The sequence below is a fragment of the Octopus sinensis genome, linkage group LG10 (assembly GCF_006345805.1).
Source record: "Octopus sinensis linkage group LG10, ASM634580v1, whole genome shotgun sequence".
NCBI lineage: Eukaryota > Metazoa > Mollusca > Cephalopoda > Octopoda > Octopodidae > Octopus > Octopus sinensis.
In genome coordinates, this window is record NC_043006.1 from 90,575,286 (window position 1) to 90,593,704 (window position 18,419).

Sequence of the window (18,419 nt, forward strand, 5' to 3'; positions counted from 1 at the left end):
GGAGCTGTCACCAGCAATCGTCGTTCTGAGCTGACTGAATGTGTGGGAACGATAAACTCTGAAAAATACATCAAAATACTTAAACAAGGACTATTTCCGATGTATTCACATGATAAAATAACGAAAAATGAGTTTTTATTCATGGAAGATGGGGCTCCATGCCACACAGCAAAAAGGAATCAACAATGGCTGACTGAAAATAGGATCAAAAAGCTTCCTTGGCTGAGCCAATCTCCTGACATAAACCCAATTGAAAATCTTTGGAGCATACTAGAGAGAGCTATATGCAAAACTGAACAGAAACCTAAATCTAAAGATGAATTGTTTCGATTGTAGCATGAAAAGTGGGCAGAAATTCCACAAGAGACAATCACAGAGCTCATCAGTTCAATGCCAAAAAGAGTTTCTGAATTAAAAACTGCAAAGGGAATGTTAACTAAATACTAAAGTATGTAGTCCTACCTATCGATTACATTTCAATTGTTCGCTATGCATATTAAATAAAACATTTTGAAAATTGAAGGTGTCTGTGTATATATACATGTATAATCATTTTTCATCTGCTTTCTAGCAGGGAGTCATTGTGTGTGGGTGTGTATAGAACACGAAGATAACTCATCATCATAATTTAACGTCAGTTTTCTACGAGTTGAGAATATAATTTCATAAGAGTTGAATACAGTCAGAATTATAACTTAAAGGTTCCAGCCTCAACACCATAATTTGCATAAAAACCTTTTCTATATTACACTCAATCATCTCTTTTAATAATTCTAGTTTTATAATATTACATTGGTAGACCAGTGTGAAATAGATTCGCAAAAAATATATTAACCGTTTTAATACCAACCTAAGACTGCTCTTGATTTTGTGACACAAACGTCTTATTTGAAGTGATCAAAGTTAAAACCTCCCATCAGAATTTCATGTCAATTTATGTTCCAAACACCAGCCTAAATAATTACAAATCCATTTTACTAAATTCTTCATAATTTTCAAAATTCACTAACTCAGAAAAAATAGATCATAAAAGATTACTTGGTTCAATTCTTGTTTAGCCAACAAATTTCCAACTAAGTCATTAAAATCTTAAAAAGTGTTACAAAAATATTTCTGTGAGTAATCACAAATATTAAGATTATTATTCTCTTAAAGTCTTTTATTCAACTATTAAGTGCATCATTTTTTAACAGTATCAAGAATGATCATCTTTCATCCAGCCTGGAAATTCTATTCACCCAAAATGCTCATTCAGCCACAAATGTACTTTTCAAGAAATTATTTACTCAGCTTATGTTAGCACTAACACAATTCTTGATTTGTACATTGAATTTAAGAACCAGCTATTTGAAAGCTTGATATTACTAAAAACCGTATACATTTCATATTATCTAAATTTATTTCAAACTTAAAATCAAAGAAAATGAAGATTGGCACTAAGTGGAAGAGTGTCTCAGCAATTCTTACTCTCATTCAAGTGAGTCATATGAATGTTGCACATAAAAACAATAATTAACTATATCACAGATTCCAATTTAACCATACTTCCAAACTGATTTGACTATGCTCTAAGACAATAAAACAGTTAAAATTATTTTTTCCTCATAAGTAAGAAAAACATCTGAGAGTAATGCTTTCATTTTATGCGCTTTACTATGTTTGTCTCATACGATACAACACATCAATGAAACTTTTTTCATTTTTGTAGGTTATTCATTTATTACATTCCATTTTAAGGTGTTTTTAACTCAATTCAAACCACAGTTGATATTTTCTACTCTTCCACTCCAGCTAATTGGGGAGATAGAAACTGTATGGAAATCCATTGTGAATATGCACACACACTTGAAGGTGAAAAATATGAGGAAATTGTGCCTGAATAAAACAATTTACTAAATTATACATCAAATTTCATGCATTAGGCTTATATATGAGCTGTATGGTTGAGAAGTTCTCTTTGCAACCACTCTACTTCAGATTCAATCCTAGAGAGCAGCACCTTGAGCAAGTATCTTCACCCATAGACTGACGACAACCAGTGTGTTGTGAGTGAATGTAATAAAAACTGGCTGGTCTGTCAAAGATGTCTTCATGTACATGCACAAATGCAGGTGTACATGTGTGTGTGTGTGTCTTACTGCTTGAAAACTGCTATTAGATTGTTCCCATAACTTAGCAATTTGGCAAAAAAGACACTGATAAATGACTACCAGACTCTAAATAAGTAGGGGGCTGATTTGACGGATAAAATCTGTAAAGGCAGTGCTCCAGCGTAGCCACAATCCAATAACTGAAACAAGAAAAAAATTAGTTCTTTTTATAATGAATAGGAGGAAATCACTTGATTGTTATGTTTCAAAATTAATATTTATAGCTGTAGCCAGTCAATGCTTATCCAGGGGCATGTCCCTCCTTTCAACTAAAACTAATATTTTCTTACTCTACTTAGAAAAAAAAAGTATTGCTTCATTTGACATAAGCTGATATTTTGTTGTCTATTTTCCTAGCTATCATTTGATAAATTAACTTCATTTAGCAATCTTATCAGGTGGAAACTACCAGCTTAACAGGAAAAAGAAAGAAAAAAAAAAAGAAAAACTTGTAATTTTTTTTTTTTCCAAAGTTTAATACACATCAAACACTTGAATAAATTAACATTAATCAGAGATTGCTAATCAAAATATTTCCATTTTGTTGTTGATGTTCTAATTTACTTGAGAAACAAAATTCTAAAAATCATGTTCTACAAAAACTTACAATCATTGGTATTTAAGTGCTAGGAGAATTTAACTGGTTTCTTGCTGCTGTTACTGTGTTTATCACAACAGTTCCAACATCTAAGATTATTTTCATAACCAACAGATGTTGGAAGTAAAAGAACAGTTGCAATCATATTTCTCCAATGACAAGATTTTAATGCCAACCAGTTTGTTTGAAATTGCAACAGCCCCTTTTCTTTCACCATTTAATACGGTATCCCAAACAAAAAAAAAAAAAAATTATATTATTACTTTACTATGAATAAAATACCTTTCCTTTCTTTTTCACTTTTAATTCACCATGTTGAAATAATTACTATTAACAGGTATGGCTGTGGTTAAGAAGCTTGCTTTAACCAGCCTTGTGGTGTGGGGTTCAAAGAAGCTTGTGTGTGTGGGTGTGTAAAGACACACATATTTATATACATGGCAATTAAATGCATGTGTGTATTTAAGTACCCTTGTCTAGGCATCACGGTTGTTGTAAGCAAGCATCATCAACATTGTAGCAATATTGTTTGTTTCTAGTCTTGCAAGGAAAACGTGCTTCAGTATGAGAGGAAATTCCCTTGTTTGGAAACAGGTGAGGGTTGGCAACAGGAGCCCATGCAAGCAGGGAAAAGTGGATGTTAGATTATGATAACAGCTAATGAAAGAGCTTCTTCAGAGTTTCTTATGAGGTTGATGAACAAGCAGAGATTGTGTAGATTGAAGTACTAAATCTACCTTCAGCAAACTCGGTATTTATTTTTTTTTTTAAAGAGGACCACTTAATTTAGTCATAAATCTTAGGACAACCTTTTCTTCCTCAAAAGATGAAGTGTCAGAGCTAAGAACACAATTGTTTATTTGTAAATAAATTCTTTCAGCTTTAGATATGAACACCCATCACTTACCAACTCTTTCAGCAGTAACATATAGTTGCTATAAGATTTTAAACCAGAGTGACACATCCAGAGTTTGTGCCATCTAGGACAACCCCATCCTGTTGGGCCCCAGTGCAGCTTTTATGGAAGGCGTGAAAGTGCTACCTTTATAAAAATGTTCCCCAAGGAGAAAAGACTTCTTTTGCAGCCATGCCATTACTATTTCTCTCTCAACACATCTTGCAGTTAGTGTGTCCTTTTTATTATGTCTTCTTGCCCACTTGATGGAAGTGATGAACACAGCTGTTACCCATCTCTTATGTTTGAATTCTTAGAAATGGGAACAATTCTAACAATACATGCAAATATGCTGAATGTGAAGAACTATGAAACCATTCTGAGTCATAAGAAACAAATGCAATCAATATTGATCTTTGATTTACTAAAATTGATTCAATTAATTATGTATTAACTTTATAGAGTTGTTGACCTCATGTCTAGTCAAAGCAAATGATTATTTTATTTAGGAATTCAAAGCAACATATCAAAAGAAAATTGCACTTCAAGTTCAGAGGTGAACAGTTCACCTCCAGCCATTGGTAGAACTTCTCATTTTATAGCTGAACATCATCATCATCATCACCATTATACATCTGCTTCCCATGCTTGTATGGGCTGGATGGATCATCATAGTTGAAGTTCACTCTGACACACAGTTAATGCCCTCCTATATGGTAGGGAACCATCTTTGACTTGAGATTTTAGCATGATTTCTACAGTTTGATGTCCTTCCTAACATCAACCAATTTATAAAGTTCCCTGTGTGCATTTTACCACGGAGCAGCATTATAGAAGTTGCCATATCTTTGATAAGACTAAAGGTTCCTTTCGAACCCTATTTTGTCTACTTATTTAACCACTTTACAGGATGCATCTTATTGTGGCACCAGCATGAGTGAGGTTGTCTTGAACCCTGCAAGATAAAAGAGACCTCATTATACTGTTACGAGGTTTCTGTTCAAGCAGAGCCACAAAGACCAAGAGGAAAGAAGGTAGAGAGGGGATCACAGAAGATGAATTCATGTGGAAAGGAAACAGAAGTGAGAATAGAGAGAGAGAACTGGAAGGAGTAATAACAAAGTGAAATGAAAGAGATACACTAAAGGCAGTTACATGCAGCAGATAAGAGAGTGAGCAAGTGATAGATACATGTTTCAGTCATTTGACTGTGACCATGCTGGAGTACCGCCTTTAATCGAGCAACTCGACCCCAGGACCTATTCTTTTGTAAGCCCAGTACTTATTTTATCGGTCTCTTTTGCCGAACCACTAAGTAACGGGGACATAAACACACCAGCATCGGATGTCAAACAATGCTAGGGGGACAAACACACACACGCATATATATATATACGACGGGCTTCTTTCAGTTTCCGTCTACCAAATCCACTTACAAGGCTTTGGTCGGCCCGAGGCTATAGTAGAAGACACTTGCCCAAGGTGCCACACAGTGGGACTGAACCCGGAACCATGTGGTTGGTAAACAAGCTACTTACCACACAGCCACTCCTGCGCCAGTTGTATGAAGCATATTTTTTTCACAGCTAATAATATAACTTTTTTACTACTCTGTTACAAAGTACCAACTCAAATGAAACTTGGATGAAAAATACCCCAAGACAATGGGAACAAATCATCAGATGACCAAATTATTAGGTGGTCACTTCTACAGCTTTCACCATGTATTTCTTTGCCAACCACATCACTCAATCAATCACTCTGGCTTTGGACTGTTGGTGTTGCAATATAGGGAAGAAGTCACAGAAAAATAACTTAAAAGTAATCCACACTATATACAAGTGAAAAAAAAAAAAGACAAACACAATTAACAAACTGAAAATTATAATCTGTACGGTTTGTAATAAGGCAAATAATGCAAGACTTCAGCATTTCTTAGCAACAATCTACACAGGGCTATTTGTATTTCTAATAGGACATTTGCTTTTTTTGTTGTGGCGTAAACCATTTGTTTTCTTACTTTATTATCATCTTATAATCATCTCATAATTATGACTTTTATGACTCTTATTACTACCTCAGTCAATCTAAATGTATATATATGTCGTTACCTGTCATAAATAACCTTTTTTTTATTTGCAATGTGCATTTTCGTTGATTTTTCATATTTTATCCCTATACATATATATATATATACACATATACACATAATTGGCCTGGTTGCTTAGCCAGCGGGGTGGTGTCATTTGAAGGCTAAAACAATGCAAAGCGCATTGTGACCAGCGATGTGTAGCAACATCTGATAGCCTGGTCAGTCACGGTGATATACACATATTACTTTTTACTTTTTACTGGCCATTGTGAGGCACCACATGCAAAGGTTTACTCAAATCAGTTCCAGTACTTCTTCTATAGGTTTCTTTTCCTGAACTGCTAAGTTACAGGGACACAAACTAACCAACACCAGTTATCAAGCAGTGTAACCTCACACACACACACGCACGCGCGCGATGGGCTTCCACATTTCTCATCAACCAAATTCACTCACAAGGCATTGGTTGACCCAGGGCTATAGTAGAAGACACTAGACAATGTGTCGCACAGAAGGACTGAAACCAGAACCACAGTTGTAAAGCAAGTTTTACAACCACTCAGCCATGCCTGCATCTATCTTACTTTGTTTCAGTTGTCTGTGGCCATGCTGGGGCACCACCTTGAAGAATTTTAGCTGAATGAATTGACCCTAGTTTTTTTTTTCTGTCTCTTTTGCCAAACCACTAAGTATTACAATTGTTGAAGGGCAGATCTTCAGTTTCTTGGAGTCTAAATTTGACCCTCACACATACAAATGTAAACTAATCCTAGTTGCTATATTTCAGAGTCACATCAAAGACATTGATAATAATGATACAGGGTAAAAGAATGAGAATGCATATGTAATGAACTGGAAGATTACTTTAGGGGTGGGGGGAATGAAAGGAACCCACCATCAAAAGAGAAGAGAATATTTCAGCCAAGTGAAGATGTTGATAATTAAAGATCCAGGACATTGACCAGCACTGACATGACCAACCCCTGTAGCTATCATTTTCATATTTTTCTCATCCATTAGGAAATTCAGCATTGTCACTACAATTTTATCCTTGTTAGAAGTGTGTTAAAGAGATTTTCAGATGCGAAACACACCTTCAACAGTTTGCTAATCCAGTGACAAAAAAGGAAAAAAAACAAACTAATAAATATTAAAGAAAAAAATATTTTTTGTTTCAAATTGCTATTTTAAAAAATTAGTTTCCAGATTGTATTTTCATTTAAAGAGAAGGAAATCCAAGAATTAATTTTATTTTTAAACTTCTTTCTTACCCAATATAATGTCTTGATTCTAAATACTATTTGATTCCATCTTTTACTTATTTATTCATTTGTTAATGATTTATATGTGCGTAGGGCATAGTGTTAGGAAAGGACTCTGCCTATAAAAAGACTGAACCATTCAAGTTAATGTTCTTCTAACCTGCAAAGCTGTCCAATAAAATGAGTCAAAGAGAAATACAGACAGACAGAATGGGAGAGAAAACATAAGCTATATCAATGTCACTTCATAAACAGATTCTAAAAAGAATTCAAAAATAATGGAAAATGGACATTAAATGATGATGATAAGACAAGGAAAATGAGGTTTTCTAGTGTAATCCAGTGGGGAATATAAAACAGAAATTCTAATTCCTTTGTACATATTGGTTTACAAATGAAAATCGTAAATTAAAGCCAATAGACATTGATCATTCATCACCTGCCAGATATCAGGCGATATATATTACATTAGCTTCCCCCTTTCTCCTAAATTACATATATTGAAAAATCTGAAGAATTTTAAAGAAAAGGAATATTTTAGTAAGCCTTCAGCGAATGGAATTCAATTACAATTAGACATTTCCTTCTTTTTCTACAAAACAGTTTAGATGTGCAAAAGGAGTGCATTCCTTTTTTTAATGGATTTAGTCAATGGATTGTGACCATGCTGGAGGTTTTATATATTCCAAATTGGTCCCTGCACTTACAGTCTAACTTATTCTACCAATTGTTTATAACCAAACTGCTAAGTTATATGAACAGCATTTGCCAAATGGTCAGAAGCCACACACACACGTGTGTGCATGCACGAAGGTAAGGTTGTGTGGTTTATAGTCACTGGCAGAGGTGCATAGCTTAAAAGTTTGCTTCTCAACAACAGGTTTCAGATTAAGTTGTTCCAATGGGAGGCTTCTTGGGCAAGTATCTTCCACTATAGGCACTGGTTAACCAATATCTTGCACTGAATTCGGTAAACAGAAACTGTATAAAGCCCATCATTTCTATTTCTGCATTTTCAAAAATGAAAAGAATGAAAACCCCCTTTACTTGAAAAATAGGTGAGGGTTAACGATGGGAAGGGTATTTGACTATACAAACAATGCCTTGATAATTTTTTTTTGTTTTCCATGACAGCATCAAAAAGTTAACAAAATAATGAAAGAATATATAGGACATGCTTCTGCACAGTTTCCATCAAACATAATTGATCAAAGAATTATGTCATGGGAATGACCTAAAACCACCAAGTTGTGAAGCAAACTTTCTGACCACATTATTATTTACCTGTGTCTATTATGAAATATTGCTGAACTGATTCTGGTAATCTTCAGGATTTCTTTCTTGATTAGATTATTAGATGTCCCTACACATTGCTGGTTGCAATATGCTTCCATTCTTCTCTTGATAGTGCCTTCTGTTCCATTTGAACCTGAAATATTTAACTATCCTGTCTTCCAGTCATCATGAATGATCTGATTTCTTGGATATCACTCAACAGCACAGGTTCATTACTTGTCTGTAAACCTCGTTACATGTTCGGCTGAGCAGACCATGTGCTTTTGGTTTTCCACTCAGAATACACTTTGCTTAAATAAGCCCATATCAGATATGCATCCACAACACTATTCCTGGCATGGATCTTTCCATAACCTTCATCGTCAGAGTTAGCCAATGTTTTCCCTTCTTCATTGTAAACCATGTCTTGCATATAAGAGGGTACAATTGAAAAGACTTGCCCAGCTGTGCCTGGAACCCATCAGATTATTCTGTCAAACGCAATGCTTATTCAGTCACATTTGTTTTGAATAGATATTGCATTATCTCACACCTTCAAGATTTCAAAAATACAACTGTGTATCTTTACAATAACCTTGTAAGTTATGTGTGAGAAGCTGGATCTGGTCAATTTGAACATAAAACAGGTAGACGATTTGGGCTGGATATGGCTGGCTTAAATGCTAAAGGGTGAAGTAACATTAATGCATTCCACCCTGTTCTTACTTGGCAGGAGATTTCGGCATTCGTTTACTGTCTGTCCATAGTAGACCCACTCATCTCAATTTCACAGCCTCTCAACACTATTCAGCCTTGTGCTACATTTTCAGACCACATGTACTTCATTTACACGCAGTTTATTTTGACATCAACTACTGGCCTCTGGGTGTGCAGATATCATCATGATCTGCAGTTAATGTGAAGTTTCTGCAATGAGGACAATGTTGTCTAAGAATCAAGTGATGTGTTAGTGGCTCACTGACACCAATGCTGCCGTTCCAGTTAATGTCTCTGATGACAATTTCAAGGGAATCAGTGGAGAACTTTAGAAAGATGGTATCCCCTTGTTTGATGCCCTTATTAACTGCAACTCTTACGAATGGTGAAAGCATGATGACCATCAAGATATGAGCCTATAGGATCACATGTCTGGAACTAATCCAGACTTTGGGATACCAGACTGCTGCCAGGTTTAATCCCCAGAAGCTCCTGGAATGTATTTTCAGCTGGGTGTACTGAAGCAACAAGAAATGAAATGCTTTGCTAAAGAATGCAAGCTTCCTGGTCAGAGAAATGAACCCCATCACCTAACAATCATGAATCCAACATCATAACCACTAAGTCACACTATACAAGTATTTGTAATATTCCTAGCACAAGGGGAGATCTGATGAACTTACTTGTAATTATGCTGGTATTCAACCGGAATAGAGCTGAAATGGTTCCAACCAGTTGATCCATGACACCATCACATACAGAAGCTGACAACACTCAGTGATCCGAGACATCATATACCCAAGCCATGATAGGGAAGGCCTGAGATCAAAGGTATTCTAGTGGTAATCAGCTTATGTTTATGTATGTCTAAGAATGCAGTGTCACATGCATACTTCCTTTTTAATAAGAATTTAATACCTTTTATTAGGATTTGAGGAAATTTAGCTTTTATTTCTTGCAAACTGTACAACCATAGAGAGGTTTTCTCATATAGGCAAAAGGTCGCACATTTTTAAATGGCTCCGTGAAGCTCTCAAGTGAGGCAGCATTAATAACATAAATGAAGTGAAATAACTTTAACCAGGAAATGAAACTAACGACAATGCAGTCTTGTATTGCTAGCAGCTTAACTTGTGCTTTATGTCTAATTATTATTTATTTATTGTTTCTTTATACAATGGGTTACAGACAAAAATATAATTTCCAAGATAAAGCACGCTATTTTAAAGTCAAAGTAAGATTTATTTTCTATGAAATTGCTATTGAAAGAATCTAATAAAGTGTTATAACATACCAAGTCTAGATTCTATTATATCATCTGTTTAATTGCCTATCAGAATTGGATGCTTAAGACAGGACAGGTGAGCTTACCATTATGTGTTACCAAACAATTGATTAGCCTAGTGAAGTGTTTAAAATATAGTTGTCTAATTCTTCAGATAGATAACAACACCTCCTCAACATTATGGGACATCTATCAAATTAATAGCTATGAAATTTGAATTTCTTTCCACCCTGTTTGCATCTTTAAAAGATCTTAGTCTTATATTATGACATTCACATCTAGGAATTTGGCTGAATGAAATCTTTTGTTGACATTACAATCAGATGCTTGGCACTTTCAAAACAAGGGTTAATGATAGGAAGCAGCATCCAGTAGAAAACTTTTGCTTCTTTCAAGGGTCTCCAAACAGATAAGCAAATTAGGGTCACCTGGTACTTGATGGTTGGTATTCATTTCATTGACTCATAGAAGAACAGGAAACTGAATAGAGTTCAGCAGAATTTGAACTCAGAAGGTAGAAAGTTAATAAGAAGCATTTCTCCAGACACACTAACTATGCTGTTAATCTAATGGCTGTGAGGCTAAGAAGCTTCCATAGCACCTTGGGTGTCTTCTAGTAAAACCCCAGGCCAATCAAAGTCATTGTATGAGTGGAATTGGTAGACAGAAACTGAAAGAAACCTTTGTGTGTGTGTGATAATATATATAATGACAGTTTCTGTCAACCAAATCCATTCACAAGTCTCTGATCAGCTCAGGGCTATACTAGAAGACACTTGCTCAAGATACCATGCAAAGCAAGCTTCTTAGCCAAGCCTGCATCTATGCTATCTTATATTTTCATGTGTTTTTTAATATGAAGTTTTGTTTTATTTTAGAAAGCTGTTGATGTGTCTAGATAAAAAAAACCCAGAAAGTTACTAAATCATCATGGTAATAAATAATTACCTTACTCAAGTTGTATTGTTATGACAATGGCATCAGTGAAAGTCTAAAGTGATGATCAATAATCCCAATGAAGACCAGAGTTATAAACCAATTCCACAGAGTAAAACCATACAACTTCAAAGTTCTAAAATAGTTATTTACAAAAATGAATGAGTTATTACATGTTGGAACCTAACGTGGCAGCCTTCAGAATTAATAAAACAGCATTTAGTAACTAAGTCTGATAACTGTGGGTGGGTGTAGCATACGACAGGTAATTGAGGTTCACAAGGCACTCCAATCTGGGCAGAGTGGTTAAGAAGCTTGATTCCAGCCACATGGTTTTTGATCCCGTCCCACTGGGTGGCATCTTAAGTGTCTTCTGCTACAGCCCCAGGCTGATCAAAGCTATTAATGGAACACACTGTATGTGCATGCACCTATATAAAATGTTTATGTGCACACACACACATGTACAAGCGTATATAAATACATAGATTCCAATCTTTCATAAAAACATATCCAGTGGAGGTGGGGGGTAGAGGGCTATACCATGCATGGGAAAAGGTTAGGGTTGGTGCTCAGGAAGGGCATCCAGCCAAAAAAAATCTGTGAGATCCCTGCAAGCAGGGAAAATTGGACAGTAAACGTTTGTATGATAGGAGGAATAGAAGGGGCTAATGCCTTGAGCTGTAGTTGTATGAGTGGATGACAATTCAAAACATAGACTTTCACTAATCCTGCCATCAACCAAACCCAACAAACTCTCCTGGATTTATTCACTGCTGAGTAGTTTTCTTTATTAATTCAGAGTAGACATATAAAAGCAGACTATTAGAAACATATGGCAAAATGAATCAGCTTTCTTAAATAATTTTCTTCTCATCTGGAAGCTGTGAAATAATAATTCTGCTGATGAGATATTTTTACATAAACTGAACTTTTTAATTATAAAAATGTGTTGTTGCTTCTGTAATGTTTGTGCTTTATTGCCAAAATCTAGACATAATTCTCAATCTATTTTTTCATGACCAAATGCAGACAAGATAAATAACACCTTGGGTATAATGGAGATAACGACCTGCTGGTTGTTGATGTTCTCAGTCTTTAACTTGGGATTTTCACTTCAAAATTATGCAATAAGCACAGGGATAGCCTTGAAGGAGTGAGAGGGGAAGGGGCAACATTACTGCATTGCAACCATGTGCTTCTGGGTTAGATTCCTCGGTGTAGATCTTTAAGAAAGTATTTTCCAGTAACCAATATCTGGTCAGTGAAATCTTCTAGATAGCATGCATTTGTGTGTGGATGGATATTGTAAACATATACCACATTTGATGACTTATAAGGAGCACAAACTTAAGATGTACTTCAATTTTGGTTATCCATGTCTTGAACCACTCCATACCAGTAATACTTGACCCTGTAAACACTTAGTGCTTATAGGAAAGAAGCCAACTTTCTGAGACATTATTTTTTGAAAAGCGTGTTTTATAAATATGGTATGTGTGTGGCCTTGTGGCCAGGGTGTTGCACTCAATATCTAAAGATCAGGGTTTTGATTCCTCAACCGAGCAGCATGTTGTGTTCTTGAGATAAAACATTTTCATGCTGCTCCAGTCAATTCGGCTGTAAATGGGTGACCCTGCAACGGACTAGCTTTCCAATCAAGGGGAATATTGGCCAGCTGCTACAATGGACTAACCTTCTGATCAAGGAGAATATTGGCCAGCTGACTTTTTCTTTTCCATGTTATTTCGCATGCTTTCAACAAATGACATCAAAATCACAGAAAAAAGGAAAGATTTGGCTGCTATTTCTTGCACGCCCTGATACCACGTAACAGGTATTTTGGTACCTGTATTGCAAACAGCTGTTACATGGTAGCAGGGCGTGCTAGAAATAGCAGCCATATCTTTGGAGGTGAGATACGTTGAACGCACTTGAAAGAAACCTATGGAAGAAAACTGTTTCACATGGAGGTTACAAACAGGTCTTTTACAAAATATTTTTAGTCATTTTCACTTTAAAATATTTTGCACATCATAATGTGTCTAATGGAAAGGTTAGGGTTTCTTTCCTTTCAAGGTGAAGTTATTTTCAGAATAATTTCCCATTATGCACCATTTGGGGCTTTTATACCCCCAAAACCCCAAATATCTCAGTAACTACTGGTCCGATTTACGCGAAACTTGTTTTAATACGTTCGGATTCACATTTATGGGGCATTTTACCATTATGCACCAGTTTGGCTGTGTAACATTGCAAGATTGAACTTCACATAGTATAGATATAAAAAACTTGCCCAACAAAGATCCATGCCTATGATGTTTCCCCTCCCCTCCATTCTCTCTTATGCATCTAAATTTTTCATTTTACACCAATTTTGAATGATAGTATGAGGTATTGATGTTGTTGGTGTCATTGTATCAAACTAAATATTATTTCTTTTGCTCACAAATTAAAATAGTGAAATCAAAATGTAGCATTTCCCAAGTTAGACTAAATGAAATAGTGTGATATAATTGCTTGAGAAACAGGACATTGGAACTATAAAAGGTTGTTCCTCTACCCTATGATGTCTCTGTTCCTTTCCTTCTGGTTTGACATAGTTTTTACAGTTGGATGCCCTTTCTAATAAAAAACACTTAAACAGAATGAACAAGGTGAACTTCATCAAGCTTCTCAGATGTGTGTGAGAAGTTATGGTTGACAATGCTAAAAATTTCAATGGGATTGCAATTTTTAGTCCATTAAGAACTAAACTGATGACTGTGATACCTTGACCAGCTCATTAAATTTCCTGCTGTCATCATAATCTTCCTACAGCTAAAACATGTCCAGCATTGTTATATATATTGACCAAATATGCAGTTCACTCTCACTCCAATGCATCTAATTTTGATCTTAGAATTATCTTCCATTTCTTTCTTGATAAATTATAATTAAAACTAATGACTTTCACTCCATTTCAGGTGAAATTTTGATTAAATATTTTTCTGGTTCACTACATTATGTTAACTTCTACTTAACTATGTCTAATTCATTTTAATTGGTTATTTATACCTATTTGGCTTGCTATATTTAGACTTAACTACACCTTTCATGCAGAAGGCTTCCCTGGGTAAATCACATGTTAATTTGTAATTGCCTGATTGGTAACCATTTTCCACCCAGATAATCATAACATTCTCTACCAATTTTCAGAGCAGTTGTAACTATACCTACAAAAGATTAGACTCATTCCCATTCTGGGTCTCAAAGTTATTTTTTAATCAACTTGGATTTTGGAGTTTTCATCAGTCTTATCAATTATTTTTCATTTAGCCTAATTTTAATAAATTAGACATAATTTTAGGAATAAAGGCACATTAAATAATGATGATACTGTTTAGCTCAGAGGCAGTAAATCAGCAGAGTCATTAGAGCACAGGACAAAATACCTTGCAGTATTTGTTCCAGCTCTCTGCACTGTGAGTTCAAAACTGACTAATGCCAACTTTACAGAGCAGCGAATTGATGAAATTGTTAGAGAGAAGCAGCAAGGAATTGGTTACAGTGCATTTTGTGTTGGAATTTTGGGGTTATAGACTTAAGTGGTGCTTGGTTTTATATCACCACCTGGTTCATGGGCACTTTTAGTGGTAGCCAGAATGCCCTGTTGCAAGGAAGCAAGCCAGATATCTGGTTTGAGGATGTGTTCATCATGTTCATGCACCAGTGTATGACAGCTCCTGAGAAAAATGTGAAACAGTCATGTAACCTGCTCTTCCCCCCCTCTCTAAACACTAGGAAAGAGGAAACTGCACTGCTCCTTTTGTACCTATTGCTTGTTTGTTATCAGACTGCAGCCATGCGAGGGCACCACCTTGAGGAATGAATCGACTCTAGTACTTATTCTATCAGTCTGTTTCGTCGAACTGCAACGTTACAGGGACAAACACACACAAATATATACGGCAGGCTTCTTTCAGTTTCCGTCTCCCAAGGTTTTGATTGGCCCGAGGTTACAGTAGAAGACACTTGCCAAAGCGACACGCATACCACGACAGGTTGGGTGCGGCCTGAAGGGGATTTTATTTCTAGCAGGTCAGCCTACCACAGTGAGACATCCTCTTTCGTTTTAACATTAGTTTTTGGCAAAAATTCTAACTCGCGACACACAAGAGTAAGCATAGTTTTTTTTCTTTTTTAAGCTATCCTTTTAAGAAGATGACGACGCTACGAGTGGGAGCTGTCAGCTGCCTCAAGTTAACAATGCTTGTTCCCTAACAGTAGATTACTAGAAAAGTTAGCACGTAGGGCGAAAATTAGTAATTAGTTAACCCCTTACGTTCAGAGTTCAAATCTCGCCGAAATCAAATTTTATACTTTATTTTTCTGACAGTCAATAAAAAAAAAATGCTAATCAAGTAGCGATGATAATTTTATAGTTCTTTAATCCATCTTAAATGTGACAGGAATATGATAGGTGAAACTCGATAGTCGAATGTTTGTAAACAAACAACGTTTAACCGAAGTGTAAATAGGAAACAGCAGAGAAAAAGAAACAAATTGATAAATAAATACATTCCAACATTTTTATTCCATTTCGGGGTACTTCTGAAAAACGTAAGCATAATGAGTAGTATCTATGGAAGTGTTAGAGGAAGTTTAGTAAAACAAATTGTTGACAAAACAGCTGCAATGGGCCTTACCTTCGCTGTGTTCTTTACGGGCAAGCGTATCACTATATGTCCGTGGCCAACACGAACGTCTTCTACACCTAATATTTCTTTCGCTTCCTCACTGGCCACTTTTTCGAAGCCGGTACACACTGTGCAATAGACTTGACACCATTCGTCGACGTTTTCGTCAGTCAACATAGAAGCAGCATGGCTACTCATGGGGGACGCCATTTTAGAGTGTTGTACTCTCGTTTGTATGGTCACATGATAACGTCATTTAAGAGACGGGATTTCCCATTCTCAGCTTTTCAAAGTGAGTGAAAACTACAATTAACAACTAATTTCTACTCAGTTCTATTTTAATATTAACACAGAAAATAAATTCGAAATTCAATCTTATCAAAGTCATTTGATAAACAAATAATTACTTCTAACAATAAAAATAATTGACATTATTAAGCATACTTTTATTTTTGTAAATTTATGGAGTGAAAGAATAGAAAATATAAAGAAACTGAATCTCACCAGTCATTTTCCAAAAAGTAAATAAATCATGTACTTGTTTTTCGGTAGTTTTTTATGGAATAAATTCCATTACATTTATGAAGCCCTGATCTTTTACTTTTTAAAACTAGTCTTGTGAAAATGAAAAAAATATTAGAAATGCATGTCTTATGTATTAGTTCAGTAGATTTAATGACACAAGTTTTTATATGCTGTGATACACAAATGCTATTACAAATATCAACATTTTTTAAAAACTTAACTCAAAACCATGCATATGAAAAACAATAAGTTAATGTTAACAATTAATGTAGCAACTTTTGAATTTTAAAAAAGAAAACAAAAATTTCAGAACGGCAAGATTACACATAAAAATTAAGAAGAAAAGTATTCTATTATATAACTGATCATGTATGAAAATACATTTTGGGGGATTTTGAGTAGGTGGGATTTATATGAAAGTATAAATTCTGATTAAAATCGGTGGCGATCTTTTGAAAAAAAATGTTGGGTGATACTTATGGCTATTCATCCACTTCAACAAACGAGCCTTCAATATATAAGCACGAGAGAAGAAGAGAAGGAAAATTTAGTCAACAGTTTAGAGAAGCAATAACTCAACTGTAAATATGAATGAAAATGATGGTAGTGGGGGAGAACGATGGAGATGTGATGAAAGAAGAGAGAGGGTGAGGAGTGAATTTGATGTTGACATTACTGATATGAAGGGGAGGAGGAGAAGAGAGAGAGTTAATACAGTTTATATAAAGAGGGAGAGGATAGTACATACAGAAAGGAGTTAATTTATTGAAGAAGTGAGTAATTGAATAAGCGAGTGAGGGAGTAAAAGAGAGCGATAGAGAGAAGAAAGAAATGAGAGAGAAAATAAAAGGAAAAGAGAGAGAGTGATAGAAGAGTAGGAGGTAAAAAGAAATAGACAGAAAGAATTGAAAGGAAAGGAGTCATAAAAGAGTAGGAGGTAAAGAGAACGACAGAGAAAGAGTGATAGAAGAGTAGGAGGTAAAGTGAAATGTAGAGCTGAAACAGAATGATAGTGGTGGTGGAGGAGGTGGCGGGAATAGAACAGGAAAAGCTAATTTGTTGACGGTATCGTAGTAAAAGAGAAGAGAGAGAGAGAGGAAAGTAAAAAGCAAAGCTGAAAAGTGTGGTTGCAGTAGCAGTCGGGGTAGTTGAGTATACTGCGATCTCCTGTTTGGTTAGAGATAAATAACAGAGAGAGAGAAAAAGTGGGAGAGAAAGACAGAGTTTTTTCCATCCAGGTCTTCCAAGTGACATGGTGGCGGTTGCAAGACAAACCAGAGTAATTGTGACGACGACGGCCAAGCAGGCAAAACAGTGAGAGGGAGGATAGTAGTTGTGACTATTTACAATATATATATATATGTATATATATGTGTGTGTATATATATAACAACAACAATATATATATTCGTATATATTATATATAACAATAACAATAAGCGATTGCACGACTAAACTATACACGGCTTATAATACTACATTTTCCCCTCTAACGACTTATTACACACTTTTGGTGTAAGCATGCAACTGTAAGCGGATCATATAAGCTTTGTATGTTTTCCTTCTTTTTTAAAGGATTATTTTCTTTACTGGAGCTGTTTGGGGACCTGTGTCACGGCAGTGAGGGATACCACCACCATCACCAGCAACATTAGCACCAATACCACAATTTGGGGGTACCACTATTACCACCAACACTTCACAACAACATCTAACTAAACAACATTGCTGAAAAGCAAACGTTATCATCAAAGAAATCAATATATATACATATATACATACATACATTCACACACAGACGTATATATAAATAATGCTAAAGGTGTATATTGCATTCTATATTTAAGTGTTGCATGTAAATTATATATCTATAGCTACATATAGTATACACATCCACACATACTATACGTACGTGCACAGACACACCGTTCAGCAAGTACCGGCAACAGATAACTAGATAGATCGCTTGTTTTAAAAGAAAAAAAAATCCTTGCAAGGATTCAAA

At 35.4% G+C, this 18,419-nt stretch overlaps 2 protein-coding genes across 2 annotated transcripts in view; one reads left to right on the forward strand and one right to left on the reverse strand.

Annotated features, from left to right (window-relative positions):
* The window catches only part of LOC115216641 (THUMP domain-containing protein 3-like), a 491,513-nt gene extending 475,186 nt beyond the window's left edge, over positions 1 to 16,327 (reverse strand). The window contains exon 1 of the mRNA XM_029786127.2: positions 15,899 to 16,327. Within this exon, the coding sequence (XP_029641987.2) occupies positions 15,899 to 16,099 (201 nt within the window). The 5' untranslated portion in view covers positions 16,100 to 16,327. The remainder of the gene's footprint in view (positions 1 to 15,898) is intronic.
* A 1,109-nt stretch (positions 16,328 to 17,436) lies between these two features.
* Positions 17,437 to 18,419, forward strand: part of LOC115216551 (ribitol-5-phosphate xylosyltransferase 1) — a 514,985-nt gene continuing 514,002 nt past the window's right edge. Inside the window, exon 1 of the mRNA XM_029786009.2 lies at positions 17,437 to 18,419. This exon is cut by the window's right edge and continues 758 nt beyond it. The gene's annotated coding sequence lies outside the window, so the exon portion shown is untranslated.